This window comes from Equus asinus, chromosome 2 (assembly GCF_041296235.1).
Source record: "Equus asinus isolate D_3611 breed Donkey chromosome 2, EquAss-T2T_v2, whole genome shotgun sequence".
NCBI lineage: Eukaryota > Metazoa > Chordata > Mammalia > Perissodactyla > Equidae > Equus > Equus asinus.
The window spans coordinates 164,301,901-164,318,153 of record NC_091791.1 but is presented as its reverse complement, the minus strand read 5'-3'; the positions used below and the strand labels follow the sequence as shown (position 1 = coordinate 164,318,153).

The 16,253-nt window shown below is 42.0% G+C and overlaps 1 protein-coding gene across 5 annotated transcripts in view; it reads left to right on the top strand.

Annotated features, from left to right (window-relative positions):
• Nucleotides 1–16,253, top strand: part of TEP1 (telomerase associated protein 1) — a 41,701-nt gene that overhangs the window by 10,055 nt on the left and 15,393 nt on the right. For 4 of the 5 annotated variants that reach the window (XR_011501484.1, XM_014844501.3, XM_044765235.2 and 1 more), the window contains exons 9-20: nt 5,040–5,197; nt 7,873–7,982; nt 8,405–8,495; nt 8,724–8,910; nt 11,516–11,684; nt 12,165–12,323; nt 12,503–12,583; nt 13,343–13,473; nt 13,809–13,868; nt 14,772–14,930; nt 15,598–15,774; nt 16,006–16,126. Coding sequence is in view for 4 of the 5 variants with exons in the window: in XM_014844501.3 (XP_014699987.3) it covers nt 5,040–5,197; nt 7,873–7,982; nt 8,405–8,495; nt 8,724–8,910; nt 11,516–11,684; nt 12,165–12,323; nt 12,503–12,583; nt 13,343–13,473; nt 13,809–13,868; nt 14,772–14,930; nt 15,598–15,774; nt 16,006–16,126 (1,603 nt within the window). In the remaining variant the exon portion in view is untranslated. The remainder of the gene's footprint in view (nt 1–5,039; nt 5,198–7,872; nt 7,983–8,404; nt 8,496–8,723; nt 8,911–11,515; nt 11,685–12,164; nt 12,324–12,502; nt 12,584–13,342; nt 13,474–13,808; nt 13,869–14,771; nt 14,931–15,597; nt 15,775–16,005; nt 16,127–16,253) is intronic. The other variant, XM_044765240.2, reaches the window with a different exon arrangement.

Genomic DNA, 16,253 nt, shown 5'->3' with positions numbered 1-16,253 from the left:
TTGTTTTTTTGTTTCAATCCTGTTTTCATTTGCCTTGAAGAAGCTCTTTAATCTAATGAATTCCCATTTGTTTATTGTTTCCCTTCTCTGAGAAGGCATGGTGTCCAAAAAGATCCTTTTAATACTGATGTCAAAGAGTGTACTGCCTACGTTTTCTTCCAGAAGCCTTATGGTTTCAGGTCTCACCTTTAGGTCTTTGATCCATTTTGAGTTTATTTTGGTGAATGGTGAAAAAGAATGGTCGATTTTCATTCTTTTACATGTGGCTTTCCAGTTTTCCCAGCACTATTTGTTGAAAAGACTTTCTTTTCTCCATTGTATGCCCTCAGCTCCTTTGTCAAAGATAAGCTGTCCATAGATGTGTGGTTTTATTTCTGGGCTTTCAATTCTGTTCCATTGATCTGTGCACCTGTTTTTGTACCAGTACCATGCTGTTTTGATTACTGTAGCTTTGTAGTATGTTTTGAAGTCAGGGATTGTGATGCCTCCCGTTTTGTTCTTTTTTCTCAGGATTGCTTTAGAAATTCGGGGTCTTTTGTTGCCCCATATGAATTTTAGGATTCTTTGTTCTAATTCTGTAAAGAATGTCATTGGGATTCTGATTGGGATGGTGTTGAATCTGTAGATTGCTTTAGGTAGAACGGACATTTTAACTATGTTTATTCTTCCAATCCATGTACATGGAATGTCTTTCCATCTCCTCATGTCGTCATCCAATTCTCTCAGAAAGGCCTTGTAATTTTCATTATATAGGTCCTTCACTTCCTTAGTTAAATTTACCCCAAGGTATTTTATTCTTTTTGTTGCGATTGTGAATGGTATTGTATTCTTGAGTTCTTTTTCTGTTGGTTCATTACTGGAGTATAGAAATGCTACTGATTTATGCAAATTGATTTTATACCCTGCAACTTTGCTGTAGTTGTTGATTACTTCTAACAGTTTTCCAATGGATTCTTTGGGGTTTTCTACATATAAGATCATGTTGTCTGCAAACAGCGAGAGTTTCACTACTTCCCTCCCTATTTGGATTCCTTTTATTCCTTTTTCTTGCCTGATTGCTCTGGCCAGGACCTCCAGTACTATGTTAAATAAGAGTGGTGATAGAGGGCATCCTTGTCTGGTTCCTGTTTTCAGGGGGATGGCGTTCAGTTTTTGCCCATTGAGTATGATGTTGGCTATGGGTTTGTCGTATATGGCCTTTATTATGTTGAGGTAGTTTCCTTCTATGCCCATTTTGTTCAGAGTTTTTATCATAAATGCTGTTGGATCTTCTCTGCATCTATTGAGATGATCATGTGGTTTTTATTCCTCAGTTTGTTGATGTGGTGTATCATGTTGATTGATTTGCAGATGTTGAACCATCCCTGTGTCCCTGGTATGAATCCCACCTGATCATGATTTATGATTCTTTTGATGAATTGCTGAATTCTGGTTGCCAAAATTTTGTTTAGAATTTTTGCATCTATGTTCATCAGTGATATTGGCCTGTAGTTCTCTTTTTTCGTGGTGTCCTTGTCAGGTTTTGGTATGAGCATGATGTTGGCCTCATAGAATGTGTTAGGAAGTGTTCCATCCTCCCTAATTATTTGGAATAGCTTGAAAAGGATAGGTATTAAATCCTCTCTGAAAGGTTGGTAGAATTCCCCAGGAAAGCCATCTGGTCCTGGGGTTTTATTCTTTGGGATGTTTTTGATTGCTGTTTCAATCTCTTTCCTTGTGATTCGTCTGTTCAAATTGTCTGCCTCTTCTTGAGTGAGCTCTGGGAGATTGTAGGAGTCCAAGAATTTATCCATTTCCTCTCGGTTATCCATTCTGTTGGCATATAGTTTTTTGTAGTATTCTCTTATAATCTGTTGTATTTCTGCAGAGTCTGTTGTTATTTCTCCTCACTCATTTCTGATTTTGTTTATTTGAGCTTTCTCCATTTTTTTCTTTGTAAGTCTGGCTAGTGGTTTGTCAATTTTATTTATCTTCTCAAAAAACCAGCTCTTTGTCTCACTGATCCTTTCTACTGCCTTTTTCGTTTCAATAGTATTTCTTTCTGCTCTGATTTTTATTATTTCTCTCCTTCTGCTGACTTTGGGCTTCATTTGTTCTTTTTTCTCTAGTTCAGTTAGGTGTGCTTTAAGGTTGCTTATTTGGGATTTTTCTTGTTTGTTAAGATGTGCCTGTATTGCAATGAATTTTCCTCTTAATACAGCTTTTGCTGTATCCCATATGAGTTGGTATGGCATGCTATCATTTTCATTTGTTTCCAGGTATTTTTTTATTTCTTCTTTAATTTCTTCAATGGTCCATTGCTTGTTCAGTAGTGTGTTGTTTAGTCTCCACATCTTTGTGCCTTTCTCAGCTTTTTTCTTGTAATTAATTTCTAGCCTTATAGCATTATGATCGGAGAAGATGCTTGTTATTATTTAAATTTTTTTAAATTTGTAGAGGCTTGCCTTGTTTCCCAACATATGGTCTATCTTAGAGAATGTTCCATGTGTGCTTGAGAAGAATGAGTATTCAGCTCTTTCAGGGTGAAGTGATCTATATATGTCTATTAAGTCCAATTGTTTTAGTTTTTCATTTAGCTCCAGTATTTCCTTGTTGATTTTCTGTGTGGATGATCTGTCCATTGATGTGAGTGGGGTGTTGAGGTCCCCTACTATTATTGTGTTGTTTTTAACATCTTCCTTTAGGTCTGTTAATAGTTGCTTTATGAGTCTTGGTGCTCCTGTGTTGGGTGCATAGATATTTATATGCGTTATTTCTTCTTGATGAAGTGTCCCTTTGATCATTATATATTGTCCCTCTGTGTCTCTCTTTACCTGTCTTATTTTGAAATCCACTTGGTCTGATATGAGAATTGCAACACCTGCCTTTTTTTCCTTGCTATTTGCTTGAAGTATTGTCCTCCACCCCTTCACCCTGAGTCTGTGTTTGTCCTTGGGGCTGAGGTGTGTTTCCTGGAGGCAACAAATTGTTGGATCTTGTTCTTTAATCCATTTTGCCACTCTGTGTCTTTTTATTGGAGAGTTCAATCCATTCACATTGAGAGTGATTATTGACGCATGTGGACTTAGTGCTGTCAATCTGTCACTCATTATCTTGTTTTCCTGTGTTTCTTTTCCTGTTTGCTTTAGACTACCCACTTAATACTGCAATTTCTTATGCTGGGTTTCTTAGATTTTTCCTTATTTATGATTTGTGACTCTGTTCTGTACTTTATCTTAGTGTCTACCTTGAAGTTTGTAATTAGAATTTCGTTTATAATATAGTCTATTCTCTGGTGGTCTCTTACTTACTTGACCAATACTCATTTAGACCCTTTGCTCTTCCCGTCCTAAATAATTATTTTCATTTTTTATTCCAACTCGTCTTATTAATTGGTAGTTAGAGTGCTAAGATCATCCTTGTTTTGGTAGTTTCCTTACCTTTACCCTAATGCTATAATTGAATATTTGCTATCCTGTTCTGGTTCTATCCATTGGTCTCCCTAGTCTGTGGATTGTGTCCCCTTTCTCCCTTTTTTCTTTTTTCAGGTATGAGAGCCTTCTTGAGGATTTCTTGTAATGGAGGGCTTTTAGTTACAAATTCCCTTAACTTTTGTTTGTCTGGAAAAGATTTAATTTCTCCCTCATATCTGAAGGAAATTCTTGCTGGATAGAGTATTCTTAGCTGAAGATTTTTATCCTTTAAAGCTTTGAATATGTCACTCCATTCTTTCCTAGCTTGTAGGGTTTCTGTAGAGAAATCTGCTGACAGTCTGATAGGGGCTCCTTTATAGGTTATTCTCTTTTTTTTTCTTACTTCCCTGAGTATTCTTTCCTTATCTTTCCTTTTTGCCAACTTTACTACTATGTGCCATGGGGTAGCTCTTTTTACATTGACAAATCTAGGAGATCTAAAACCCTCCTTTACACACATTTCTCCATCGATCCCTAGATTTGGGAAGTTCTCTTCAATAATTTCGTTAAGCACACTTTCTGCTCCATTTTCCTTTTCCATATTCTCGGGAATTCCTATGATCCTTATGTTCTTACTCCTCATTGAATCCATTATCTCTTGGAGATTTTCCTCATTTTTTTACATTCTTAGTTCTCTTTCTTCCTCTGTCTGGCGCCATTCAGCCTGTCTATCTTCGATTATGCTAATTTTCTCCTCTATGTTGTCTACACGGGCATTCAGGGAATCCGTATTCTGTTTTATCTGGTCCATTGTGTTTTTCATCTCAAGTAATTCTGTTTGATTCTTCTTTATGATTTCAATCTCTTTTGTGAAGTAACTCCAGAACTCGGCTTGTTTCTCTTTCTCTCTACCTCATTGAGTTTTTTGATTATAGCTGCTCTGAACTCATTATCACTTAGTTTACCTAATTCCAAGTCCTCAGGACTTAATTCTATGTTTTTATTGTTTTCCTTCTGGTCTGGGGCTTTTATAAATTGCTGGATGGTAGAGGAGTGGTTTTTTTCTCAAGGTGGTAGAATTCAGTTGCAGTTACAGTCTGTTGCCACTAGATGGGGGTCGAGAGCGGCGTGTTAGCTCTCCGCCTTGGGGCAAGATGGCTGCGCCCACTGGCTTTGCTGGGGGGGAGGGGCTGTTACTCTCACGCGCCGGTCTGGGTTCAGATCAGTTCTGTTCTCTGGTCTCCCAAGGCCCTTGATTTATGGGGTCCCCGCGGACGGAAGCTTCCCCCCCCCCCCCCCCATCAGCAGGTCTCCACTGAATCAGCGGCAGGAGTCCTGGATGATCCCCTGGTCACGTGGCCCCTCCCCCGCTCCTTCCCCACCCGCGCCGCAGCAATCGCAGACTCTAGGGGAGGGAGCGATGTTCTCTCCTACCGTTCCAGCGCCTCCGAGGGTGTAAGCAAGGTTTATGATCTCCGCCTTCTTGGTATTGTAGGTCTCTAACGAGCTGGCATTATGTTTATTCTCTGAAATTCAGTTCTTCCAATCTTTTGTTGTATTTTGGAGGGGAGAGAATCCTGGGTCAGCTCACCCCGCCATTTTTTCATCTGCTATTTTCAGTGATAAACTTTTCCTCCTTTGTCACAGATACCCCTCCAACCTACAGGCCTTTTCTCGAAGTCACCTCCCCGGGCCATGGGATTCTAGCAGAGCTGGGAAGCGGATGAAGCTCTCTCAGCCAGAGACCTGGGAAAGGGAGCTGAGCTTGCGGGGGAACAAAGCTTCGGTCTGGGAGGAACTCATCGGTACAGTAACCTTGACCATCACACTTGCTTCCTTTCTTCACCATTCATGCCTCTACATTTTAGGCCATAACTAGAAGATTTCTGTGGCGTGATGCAGTTGTTCTCTTGCCTGGCAGTTACATCACTGAAAATGATTGGATTTATAAAGTCTGCCATTGACCACACCAAGTGAACAGTGGTGCCTGCATTAAGTAGCATTGGCATCATAGGCGGATCATTATTCCAGATGTGGTTAGGAGATATACAAGCCTTTATCAACAACATGACAACAGTGGTACCTTCCCTCTAATTTCACTTGTATTAACATCTGTGTAACTTATCCAAACATGGTAGGACTGGCACATCGCATATTGGAATCTCCACAGAAACACAAATTTAGGACATGGACATTTTTGGTAATTTGCCCACACTGATCAAGGAAAACAATTCAAATTGAGGAGGACCAAGTTACTTTTAATCTTCTCATTCTCTCTGTGTTTTCATTAGTTTATTTTTAACTATAGAAGGCTCTTTCTGTTCCATTTTGCTTTCTTTTACTTTCTCTTCCATCTTTGAAAATTTAAAGTCAGCTTCTTTATGTTGAGAAATATCTCACTGTAGACCTTTTGACTGTTTGAGTTTTGTAGACATCACATTTTGGAGCTTCAGAAGCTCCAGTTGGCTTTTACCTTATTTCTCTGTGAACTGCTGTTTAAAAATCGTACCCAGGGCAGCCTGAATTGCTCAGCTGCTTATTCCTCCTCTCACTTTGTGGTTGTCACTGGGGGGTATATGCATCAGAATTACATGGGAATTAGAGTACACACACACACACACATGCACGCATGACAACCTCTTCCCTAGAATTTGATTCCACTTCAGGTGGAGTAGGATCAAGAGTCCTACATGGCTGCCAGTGTGTGTAGATGATTCTACTATGAAACATCTCCACTTCCTCCCTCTGCCCATGAAAATTAAAACTGTGTCATTTATCTTGGCTGAGACAAATGCCCAGAATCTAATGCAGTGGTCTCTAGAGTTTTTTGATCATATATTAAAAAAATTTTGGGAATACATCAGAATATATGTGTATGTAATTTAAAAATTTTATACGTGTACTAGTAAATTATGTGCTTTAGGAAATACATAACATATAATTATGTGAATATAAATATAAAGTAAATGTAAATAAAAGAAAATACATAAATAAAAGTATAAAATATAAGGTAAAATGTAATTAGATATACAGACTCCTCTTTGGCTTCTACAAGGCTCTTAATAACTCATCAACAGTTTTTTGGAATGAAATCAGTGAATTTCTCGATCTACGGGATAAAAATTCAATTTATTTTCTGGTATCTTAAATATGATATTGGGCTTAAGTTCTATCAAAATGATCTAGGAAACCTTTCATACGTAGCAACAGTTGAAAAAAACGTATGAGTTGACAAAGGACGCAATAATTGATCAGTTGTCACCCATCATTTACACTGTGTACACAACCTAGTTGTTCTACACAGTTTGTGAATCAGAATCATGACTGGAGAACCCCAGATCTTCCAGAAGGCTGAAGGCTTCTAGCTATAATTCAAATGAGACTTACATCACCTTAAAAAAAGGCGCCACTACTCTCCTGATGAAAACTGCCGATAATGAGGCTAGTGCCTGGGATGTCGGGGGCTGACAGGCCTGGTCTGTAAAGTGGTCTGAATGCACCTCTGAAAATGCACCAGGAAAAATATCACACCTCCTATTTATGTTTACCTTTATCTAAAAGAAAGAATTTTTCCAATATTCAGTACACATTTTGAAGCCCTATATGTCCAAATGGTGTATGGTTATGTGTCACATGATAGTTGAGGTTTATTGAGTAGGAGTTCCACAATATGAAGACATTAGTGCTGTCTCCTCACTCTTTTTATTTCTGCATAATGTGACTTATTGCAACTTATCTTCGAATTGTAAATGGATTTAGAATTATTTAGTATTAACCAAACTAACCCTCTAAAATTGACATAAACCTGAGAAAGATTATTGTTAAGAAACTATGACTTGGAGATAATACTCATATCACAGGGACAAGCGAACAGTGAGAAAGTGAGAGAGGTGAAATTCTACTTCAGTGCAAATATTTTTCACCTATATTTAAGTGAAAAATAATGACTTTTACAAGAAGTTTGCCAGAAAACTTAAAAAGTATCAAGAAGATTATTTGAAGTATGGATTTACACTCACTGTTGTCAATGGTGAACTTTACCGTAGGTGTGTATTGTGCCTTGAAATATTAACTTATGATTGTACTGCATCTATACAGTTCACAGATAAACTTACATCAGGAAATTTCTCTTTTAGCTATCTAAAAAGTTTGGAAATCATTGTTCTAGATTAGAGAATATATTTTGCTAGTTGAGCCCAGTCTCAGAACTGGAGCTAACAGACAAAGTTGTAACCTAAGTTGCTTATTGAAACAGCCATCCCATAAACAGTGCTGTATAAATTTTCCTCCAAACTTCAGACCAACCCTGTTTTTATCTTTTCAGACCTTTAAAACATTTTGAGTTGGGTAGATCCTATGTTAGCACCTTACTCCCTCATCCTGAGTTTTCTACGTGGCTTCTGAACTTCTTGCTCTGGTCTCTGACCTCTCCCACTCATCCTCCATTTGCTTTTCTCACCCTGTGCCTAACCTTTGGCAGACAATGGGAAGCTTCCCTTCATGGCCATGCTTCGGAATCTGTGCAACCTGCTGCGTGTTGGAATCAGTCCCCGCCACCACGAGCTTGTACTCCAGAGACTCCAGCATGCGGTATGTGTGAGGGGCAGGTAGCCAAGCTTTTCCCAGTGGCTGGGGAAGCTGTTTTACCACCAAGCTGTTTCCATGTGGTCTGTATACAGGTATGGAGATACAGATAGTTGGGGGAGACAGGTCTAGGGGTTCATCAACCCTTTGAGAGATTAGAGTATAAGAACCTTTCCCTTTTATTTTCTGAGATCAGTGACTTACAAGGAAGAGGGACTTCTGTGATTTAACTGACTTCAGAGGGAGTCTGATACAAAAGAAACAGGCTCCTTCTGTTACTTCCTCTCCTTTCTTCTTTACCTCTTCTCATATTCTCACACGACGACTTTCTTTTTTCTTTAATCTCCTCCCCGTTTCTCTGTATCTCTTCTCTAGTATCCATTTTGTCCTTCCTCACCTCTGCTTATGACCCCTCCCTTACTTTTCAGAAATCAGTGATCCACAGTCGGCAGTTTCCATTCAGATTCCTTAATGCCCATGATTCCATCAGTGACCTTGAGGCTCAACTCAAAAATAAAGGTATTATCTCTCTTCTTCCAATTCCTGTTTATCTCTCTTCTCTGAGAATAGATGACACAGCAATACTAGTATTTCTCATCCTCTTGCCTTCCACTGTCAGGGTGTTGGGTGGGCAGAAGTCAGACACTTGCCAGCCCCAAGGGTTAGGGCACAGGACAGGTAATGATGGGAAGACAAGATGAGAGACTAGAAGCTGCCTGGCTCACACACTTACCTGTTGCCACGCAGCATTGCCATTTCCTTCCAACACAAAACTGATGAGGCAGATAATGATTAGAAACTCAAAAAATATCAAGAGGCATGCCTATCAGAAGAAACTTTGCAATCCAAGTCGTCGGGAGCTTCGAGCAGCAATGATGATACCTCTGATGTATGAGCAGCTCAAGCGGGAGAAGCTGAAAATACACAAATCCAGGTGTGTGTGTGTGTGTGTGGTATCTGGGAGCAAAGGGTGGGCACAAGAGGTACCTAGACAGGGCTTGGGAGTCATCTGGGAACCCCAACTTTTATTCTGTAAAGATGCTTGTCAGTTATCCCAATGGCCCAGATCTGCCTGGTTCCATTCGTCTCTTGCACAGCAAACCTTGTCTTTAATGTTGTCCTATAGAGAGATCATGAAACAAAATCTGTGTTTGGGCGTCCTCTCTATTATCTGTGATTGTTTTATTGGTTTCTGCGGATTCCATGAGTCTGTGGAGCACCTCCCTTTCTCTTACCTCGTGCAAGCTAGTGTCCTCTCTGCCTCTGCTCGGGTTCATGTTTTTCTTTCTTTTTCTTCTCTGTGATATCTGTTTGTTTTTCTTTTTGTTTGTCTCTCTCTGTATTTTCTGACCCATTCACTTTCTCTTTTTTTGACACATATAACAATAGTTATCATCAAGCAGGCTCAAAGACAGACATAACACCTGTTCTGTAAACTTGATGGAGTCCCAGCACTCTGTTCTTTCAGATGCTTCAACAGTATCTTCATTCATCTTTGTTCGAGACAAAGGCAGGGCTCCTCTAACCTTTTGTAAGATTCAGTGGCTGAGAATCTCTGGAATGAGGGAGTCAGTGAGTGAACACAGAGCCATTAAGAAACAAGCCGAGGGTGCAGTCCAAATAGAATGCTTTCCTGGCCAGTACGGTAGCCACTAGCTACATATGGCTATTGAGCACTTGAAATGTGGCTTGTCAGAACTGAGATGTGCTAGACTTTGAAGACAGAATCAAAAAGGATGTAAAATATCTCCTTTATAATTTTTAAATTATATGTTGAAGTGAAACTATTTTTATGTATATTAGATTAAATTAATGTAGTATTAAATTAATTTCTCCTGTTTCTTTTTACCTTTTTTAATGTGGCTACTAGAAAATTTTAAATTACGTGTGTAATTTTAATTTAACTTGATGTCATTAATTGTAATTTAATTCTTTTGGATAGCACTGGTAGACACTACTGAATTCTATAAATTAAAAAAATCATTATGAAAAATTTAACATGCACACAAGTAATGAGAATAGTGTAATGGCCACCCGTAAAACTGTAATGGCCGTATTCAGTGATAATCTAGATTTTACCACACTTCCTTTCCTGATCCCTTTCTTCTTTTTCTTTTTTCCTTTTTTTTGAAGATGTTTTTAAAAAGAAATGCCAAATAATATGATACATTTTATTTCATCCCTCCCTGCTTATCACGTGTCTCTTAAAACAGACGTTTTCTTATATAATCAGAATGTCATTAATATACGTAAGAAAACTGAACATAATTCCTTGGTATTATCATTTATTATCCAGTCCATATTCAAATTTCCCAACTGTCTCAAAAGTGTCATTTCACAGTTTTATTCAAATCGGGATCCAAACAAGGCATACACATTACATTTGGTTAAGTCTCTTAAATCTCTTTTAATCTTTGAATTGTTTTCATGCCATTGACTTGCTGTGGAAACCAGGTTCAGGGACCCCACAGAATGTCCCACATTCTAGATTTCTCTCCTTCCTCATGGTTTCATCTAACTTGATTGTCTATTTCATGTACCTTTAACATTAACTCTAAAGGCTTGAATAGATTCAGATTTAACTTTTTTTCCCCCCTTTTTCCTCTCCAAAGCCCCCTGGTACATAGTTGTGTATTTTTAGTTGTGGGTCCTTCTAGTTGTGGCATGTGGGATGCTGCTTCAGCATGGCCTGATGAGCCATGCCATGTCCGTGCCCAGGACTTGAACTGGTGAAACCTTGGGCCGCCGAAGCAGAGTGCAAACTTAACCACTCGGCCACGGGGCCGGCCCCCAGATTTAACTTTTCTTCTTGCAAGAGTATTTCATTGGTGATCCTTTGTACACTATGAGTGAGACCACCAGACTTCTTTTGGCCTTCTGCTCGGATACAGGATCAGGAGGCACAAAAAGTCTGGTGGTCCCACTCATAGTGATGCTAAGACTGATCAGTGCTCTTGGGTGATGATAGCCCGATCTCTCCAGGTAAAGTTAATGGTTCGTCCATTGGTGATCTTTGCCTGAACCAATTGTTTCATTAGCAGTTGTAGGATGGGGAATTTCTATCATTTCCCGTATTTATTAGCTGGAATTCTAGAAAGAACTTCCCTCATCAATTAAAGCTGTTTAGTTACCCCGACATAGCGATTGTGTTGGAAAGATGAGATGAATGTTCAACTCTTTCTCCTTTAATTGTCAGTTTTCAGAGTCAAGAGTTAGTATTTGCTCTTTAAAATAGAGTTTAAAAATATGTAGCAGTTAAATCTTGCCTCATGAAGTAAGTATGGATCAGTAGGGTAAGCGATTTCAGAGAGTAAGTCTACAGAGGACCTCTCCTCTCCTGCCATGAGAATGGAGGAGTCCTGTAGAATGGAGACGAAGGGAAGGTCTGTTCTAGTCTTCTCTACCAGCATTGGAGGTGGGCTGTGAAAGAGGGGTGAACATTCAGTACTTGAGTGGCAAGTTCTCATCTTCCCGCCTGCTTCAAAGTGTCAAACAGGGAAGCCCCTGAGCCCTTCCGTCTGTGTCTTTCCTGCTTGCAGACAGTGTAAATATGACAGTGAGACGCTGGCTCGATATCGACAGGCCCTGGAGACAGCCGTGAACCTCTCCGTGAAGCACAGCCTGCCCCCGCTGCCAGGCCGCACCCTCTTGGTCTATATGACAGATGCTGAAGCAGACAAGCTCTGTCCCAAGAACAACCCACAAGGGGTAAGGAAAAATAAATAAAAAGGTGGGGGTTGGTAGGATGTTGGGGATCCTGAGACATATCCTGTTCACGGACCTGGTTCTCACAAACAAGGACACAAAACTGAGATAAATGATATGTGTTTGCTTCCTGGTATCAGACCTTGGTTCCTAGGGACAATTCCTAGAATGTGGTCTTGACCTGTTCATGGATTATGGTACTGACATTGAGCATTTGGCTGGGACTAAATCTTCTCTAAATTTCTGTCACCAAAATATGTCTCACTTTCACCTCCCTACATCCCAGTGTTGAATTTGGGCAGGGATCCTGGCCTCTCTCCACCTCCCTCCCCATCAGCTCTTCCTGAGGGCTGTCCCTTCTTAACTGAGGATATTGTCCCCTTTTCTCCAACCAGTGGAGGTGTTTGGCCTCCAGGGCTGGATGGACAAGAGTGGATTCCAACATAAGGGAGCCTTCTTTCCTCCTGATGCTTGTCCATTCAGCCCCCCCTGAACTATGTGCTGCTGTTGATTGGAATGATGATTGCGCGGGCGGAGCACGCGGATCTCTTGCTGTGCGGAAGTGGCACTCTGAAGACTGCTGTGCTCAAGGCAGAAGAGGGTATCCTGAAGACTGCCATTGAACTCCATGCTCAAGTCCAGGTCAGGCACCCACCCCCACCATGAAAAATATATGAAAGGACACAGGCCTGGGAACAGCCTGAATAGTCAGGAAAAGCTTAGATAGACACAGTTCTGAAGGTTTCCTAAGCAGACTATGGTCTTTGTTGCTTATTGGTCATCTCCCATGCAACCGCATAACATGAGCCTCTTTCCTTCAGGAGTTGGACGGAAATTATTATGAATTTTCCCGGGATACTTTTGGGAAGTACTTGCTGTCTCTGGCTGCCCAAAGGGTCCCTGTGAGTACTGCCCAGGCCATGAGAAACCCTCCCCTCCCCCACATTTTCCTCCACAACTGATATATCTCATATCTCAAAGCTAACCATTCAAACTCTGTACAGCACCCAGATCACCTCCCTGCTGGCTGCAACCCGCCCCCCCAGCGGTATGCTGGTAAATGTTAATCAGCCAGCAGTCTGGACAAATAAGTCTTGGTAAATAGCATTTGCTAATTTCCACAGCATAAATACCCCTTCCATAGCTGATTTCAAGCGACCAACATGATGTCAGTGGACACAGAGTTGGGAAGAGATGCTCAGTAGCACACCATTATATGGTATTTCCACAATACAGATAAAGTAGATGTTAATAAGATCAAGAGTAGATAATAGTAAAATAATTAGGAAGTGATGAGTTTTGAGTATTTATTACCTTTGTTTTTAATAGAATTTATTTGTCAGTTTATGCAATTTAATAGTGGCCACGTTTAACAACTGGCTCACAAAATTCCTAAAGATTTGACAGTCAGCTCTTTTGAGCCTGAATGAGTCAGCTACAGCACCTGGCTGCCCCTCCTCACCCTCGGCTTTGACGGCCCTCCAAGTCAGGGTGAAGTGGCTTCTGCCCTCCTGATGCTCTCAGAAGAGGCAGTTTTCATCCCCCTCAGAGTTCCCTCAGTTCCCTCATCCTCAGATCTCTTCTCTTGGTGTCTTGAGCTCTTTAGCATCTCGTCTATCCCTCTGTCCCCCAGTCTCAGCCCCTCCTCTTTCATCTTACAGGTGGACAGGGTCATCCTCTTTGGCCACATTATGAATGGAAGCCTGATAAATGAAGCCAAACAGCTTTTCTGGCAGCACGTGAATTCCAAGTGCCTCTTTGTTGGTGTTTGCTTAAGAAGGATATGTTACACGTAAGGATGCTCATACTCCTTGCTGAGTGCCAGAAGATAGTGATCCATATTTCCTCTCTACCCTACCAAAGCATGGGTCACTCCCACTTGCCAGGCCCCTCCCCATCTCTGCCTCTTACATGTATTGCACTTCAAGTGCTAGAACCTTCTCTGAAGTCTTCAGCCTAGCTCTATACTCATTTGTTGGGGGGGGGGGGGTCCACCCCAGTTCCAGCCTAGCAAATAACCCTATTGAAAGTGCAGAGGTGGGGTGTCCATCCTAGAGTGTTAGGGGACAGTGACTCTGTGTTCCTGGCACTGTTTCTGATGGGTAGTACTGCTTCTTCCTTGGCCAGGTTTTCAGATTCAAATCCCAATGACGTGACACTCCTAGGCTGTACTGACGGGATTCTGAAGTAAGTACAGTATGAGCACCGAAGGGGTTGGGGGCTTTGTTAGAACATCTTTCAGAGATTATCTGTGGCATCTACTCCATTCATTTTCCTTTTTAACAAGGTAAAGTTTATTCCTTTTTCACAGCTGTCTAGGCATAGCAACAACACAGTGTTTACAGGGACCTAGGCACCTTCTATTTTGTCACTCCACCATCCTCAAACACTCTGCTTCCACCTCATGGTTCAAGATGGTTGCTCCAGCTGCAGCCATCATTTTTGTATTACATCTAGTAGGAAAGGAGAAAAGGAGACCTGGGAGATTGCACTGTTTGCTTTTAAGGGAACAACTCAAGGGTTGGTCATATCACTTCTAATTCATTCTATGTGGTCTGTTCCACTCTTGATCCAGAGGAAATCCCATGCTAAATTTATTTATTTATACCAAATTGACAGGAGTCTTTTTACTTTGTCTTTCTCTCTACTGCTAGCCTTGTTTTCTTCCCGGTCTTTTCATTTGGATGCTACCCATTGCCCTCAAGTCCTGTTAGGAAGCCTCATGCACATTGTTACTTCTCCAGGGATCTTTCATGGCTGGTACAAAGCTGATCAAGCCCAGACTGAGATGGCCTTAATCTTTGCACCTTCACCCAGTGCCGTTGTCCCTGGCCCAACAGAAAGCCTGTGATAACCATACACAACAGGAGGGCCTAGAGCTGGGTTTCTTCTCTGTTCCTTCATTCCCATGGCTCTGCACCCTTGTTTACTTTAAGTCTGTATTCACTGCTTGCGGTCCTCTTCTTAAAGAGCTCCAGTTGACTGGGTGACCTAACCTAGCCATATCTTTGTCTCCTTCCTCCTTGGAAGATCTTCCTGATTTGGCCTCTAGTATTCTGCTCTCGTTAATTTTGTCACTATTTATGTCAGGTTCATTGCAGAGCGTGGGGCCTCCCGTCTTCTAGAACATGTGGGCCAAATGGACAAAATATTCAAGATTCCACCACCTCCAGGAAAGACAGGGGCCCCGTCTCTCCGCCCACTGGAAGAGAATACTCCAAGCCCCTTGGCTTCTATTTCCCAGTCTCGGTCAGTCTGTGTTTCTATGTCTTTGTGAAATGGGAGTGTGTGTGGGGGCTGCCAGCAAAACTAGAGAAACTCAGGTGACTGAAATTCTGGCTGTTGAGATGCTGCTTATTCTATTCACTGAGGTATACTTCTTCTTTCCCAGGCAGGGGTTTCTCTAACACAGGAAATTGTCAGATCGTGAGCACGCCCCTTTCTCTTCTTGGGAAAGAGTTTAGAATGTGAGGCTGGCAGCAAGCACTGCAGACATGTAGCCAGGGCTCAGGCAGAGGGCTTAGGTATACAGGCCCTGGGTTTCTCCTCCTAGATTTGCCAAATAGTAGCTTGAATCTTGGGCTAGTTGCTTAATTTCTTAAACCTATAGTTCCTTGATAAGTAAAATGGAGATAATGATTGTGCTTACTTCACAGTGTTATCATGAGCATTCCATGGGCGAATAGTAAGTGTATAATAAGTATTAGCTGACACTGGAGGGGCGCATGAGAAATGGCAAATGGGGTTTAATTTCCAGAGCTCTGCAGTTGAGGCTCTGAGCAGGTTATTCTCTGGAGGCCTCTTGTCTCTCCTACCTGGCTCGTGCTCAGTGCTGAAGGGCAGTCACAGCTGTGTCTGTAGAATTGGGTTGTGGGCCTGAGCCTTAGACTGAGCCCAGCCCTCTTCTTACCCCCAGATGGCGCAAAATCCGGCTTTTCATTTCCTCCACTTTCCGGGACATGCACGGGGAGCGGGACCTGCTGCTGAGGTCTGTGCTGCCGGCATTGCAGACCCGAGCCGCCCCCCACCGCATCAGCCTTCATGCCATTGACCTGCGCTGGGGCGTCACCGAGGAGGAGACTCGTAGGAACAGGTGTGGGGGCCACAGAGAAGAGGGGCCGGGTCAGGAAGAAGGGACTTGAGTGGTAGAACTGAAGTGGGCAGGGTTGAGGCTGCAAGAACGGCAGAGGGCTGAGGGCGGGGCATGCTCCTTAGATGCTGACAAGAGCAGCCTGCCTTCACTTTGCTCAGTTGTCAGCAAGGCCCTGTCTCCCCATTTGTGCCTATATTCCCTGATATAGTGTCCCCATAACTGTGCCTGCAGACAACTGGAAGTGTGCCTTGGGGAGGTGGAGAACTCACAGCTGTTTGTGGGGATTCTGGGCTCCCGCTATGGCTATGTTCCCCCCAACTACAACCTCCCTGACCATCCTCACTTCCGCTGGGTAAGGCAGATGGCAAGTTGGAGCAGGGTCTGGGGAGGAAACCAAGTTTGGGGCAGGGGTGGGGAGTAGCCACATCTGTCAGGAACACTGGGACTATGCACAGGCAGGTCCTTGAGACTTGAAGTGA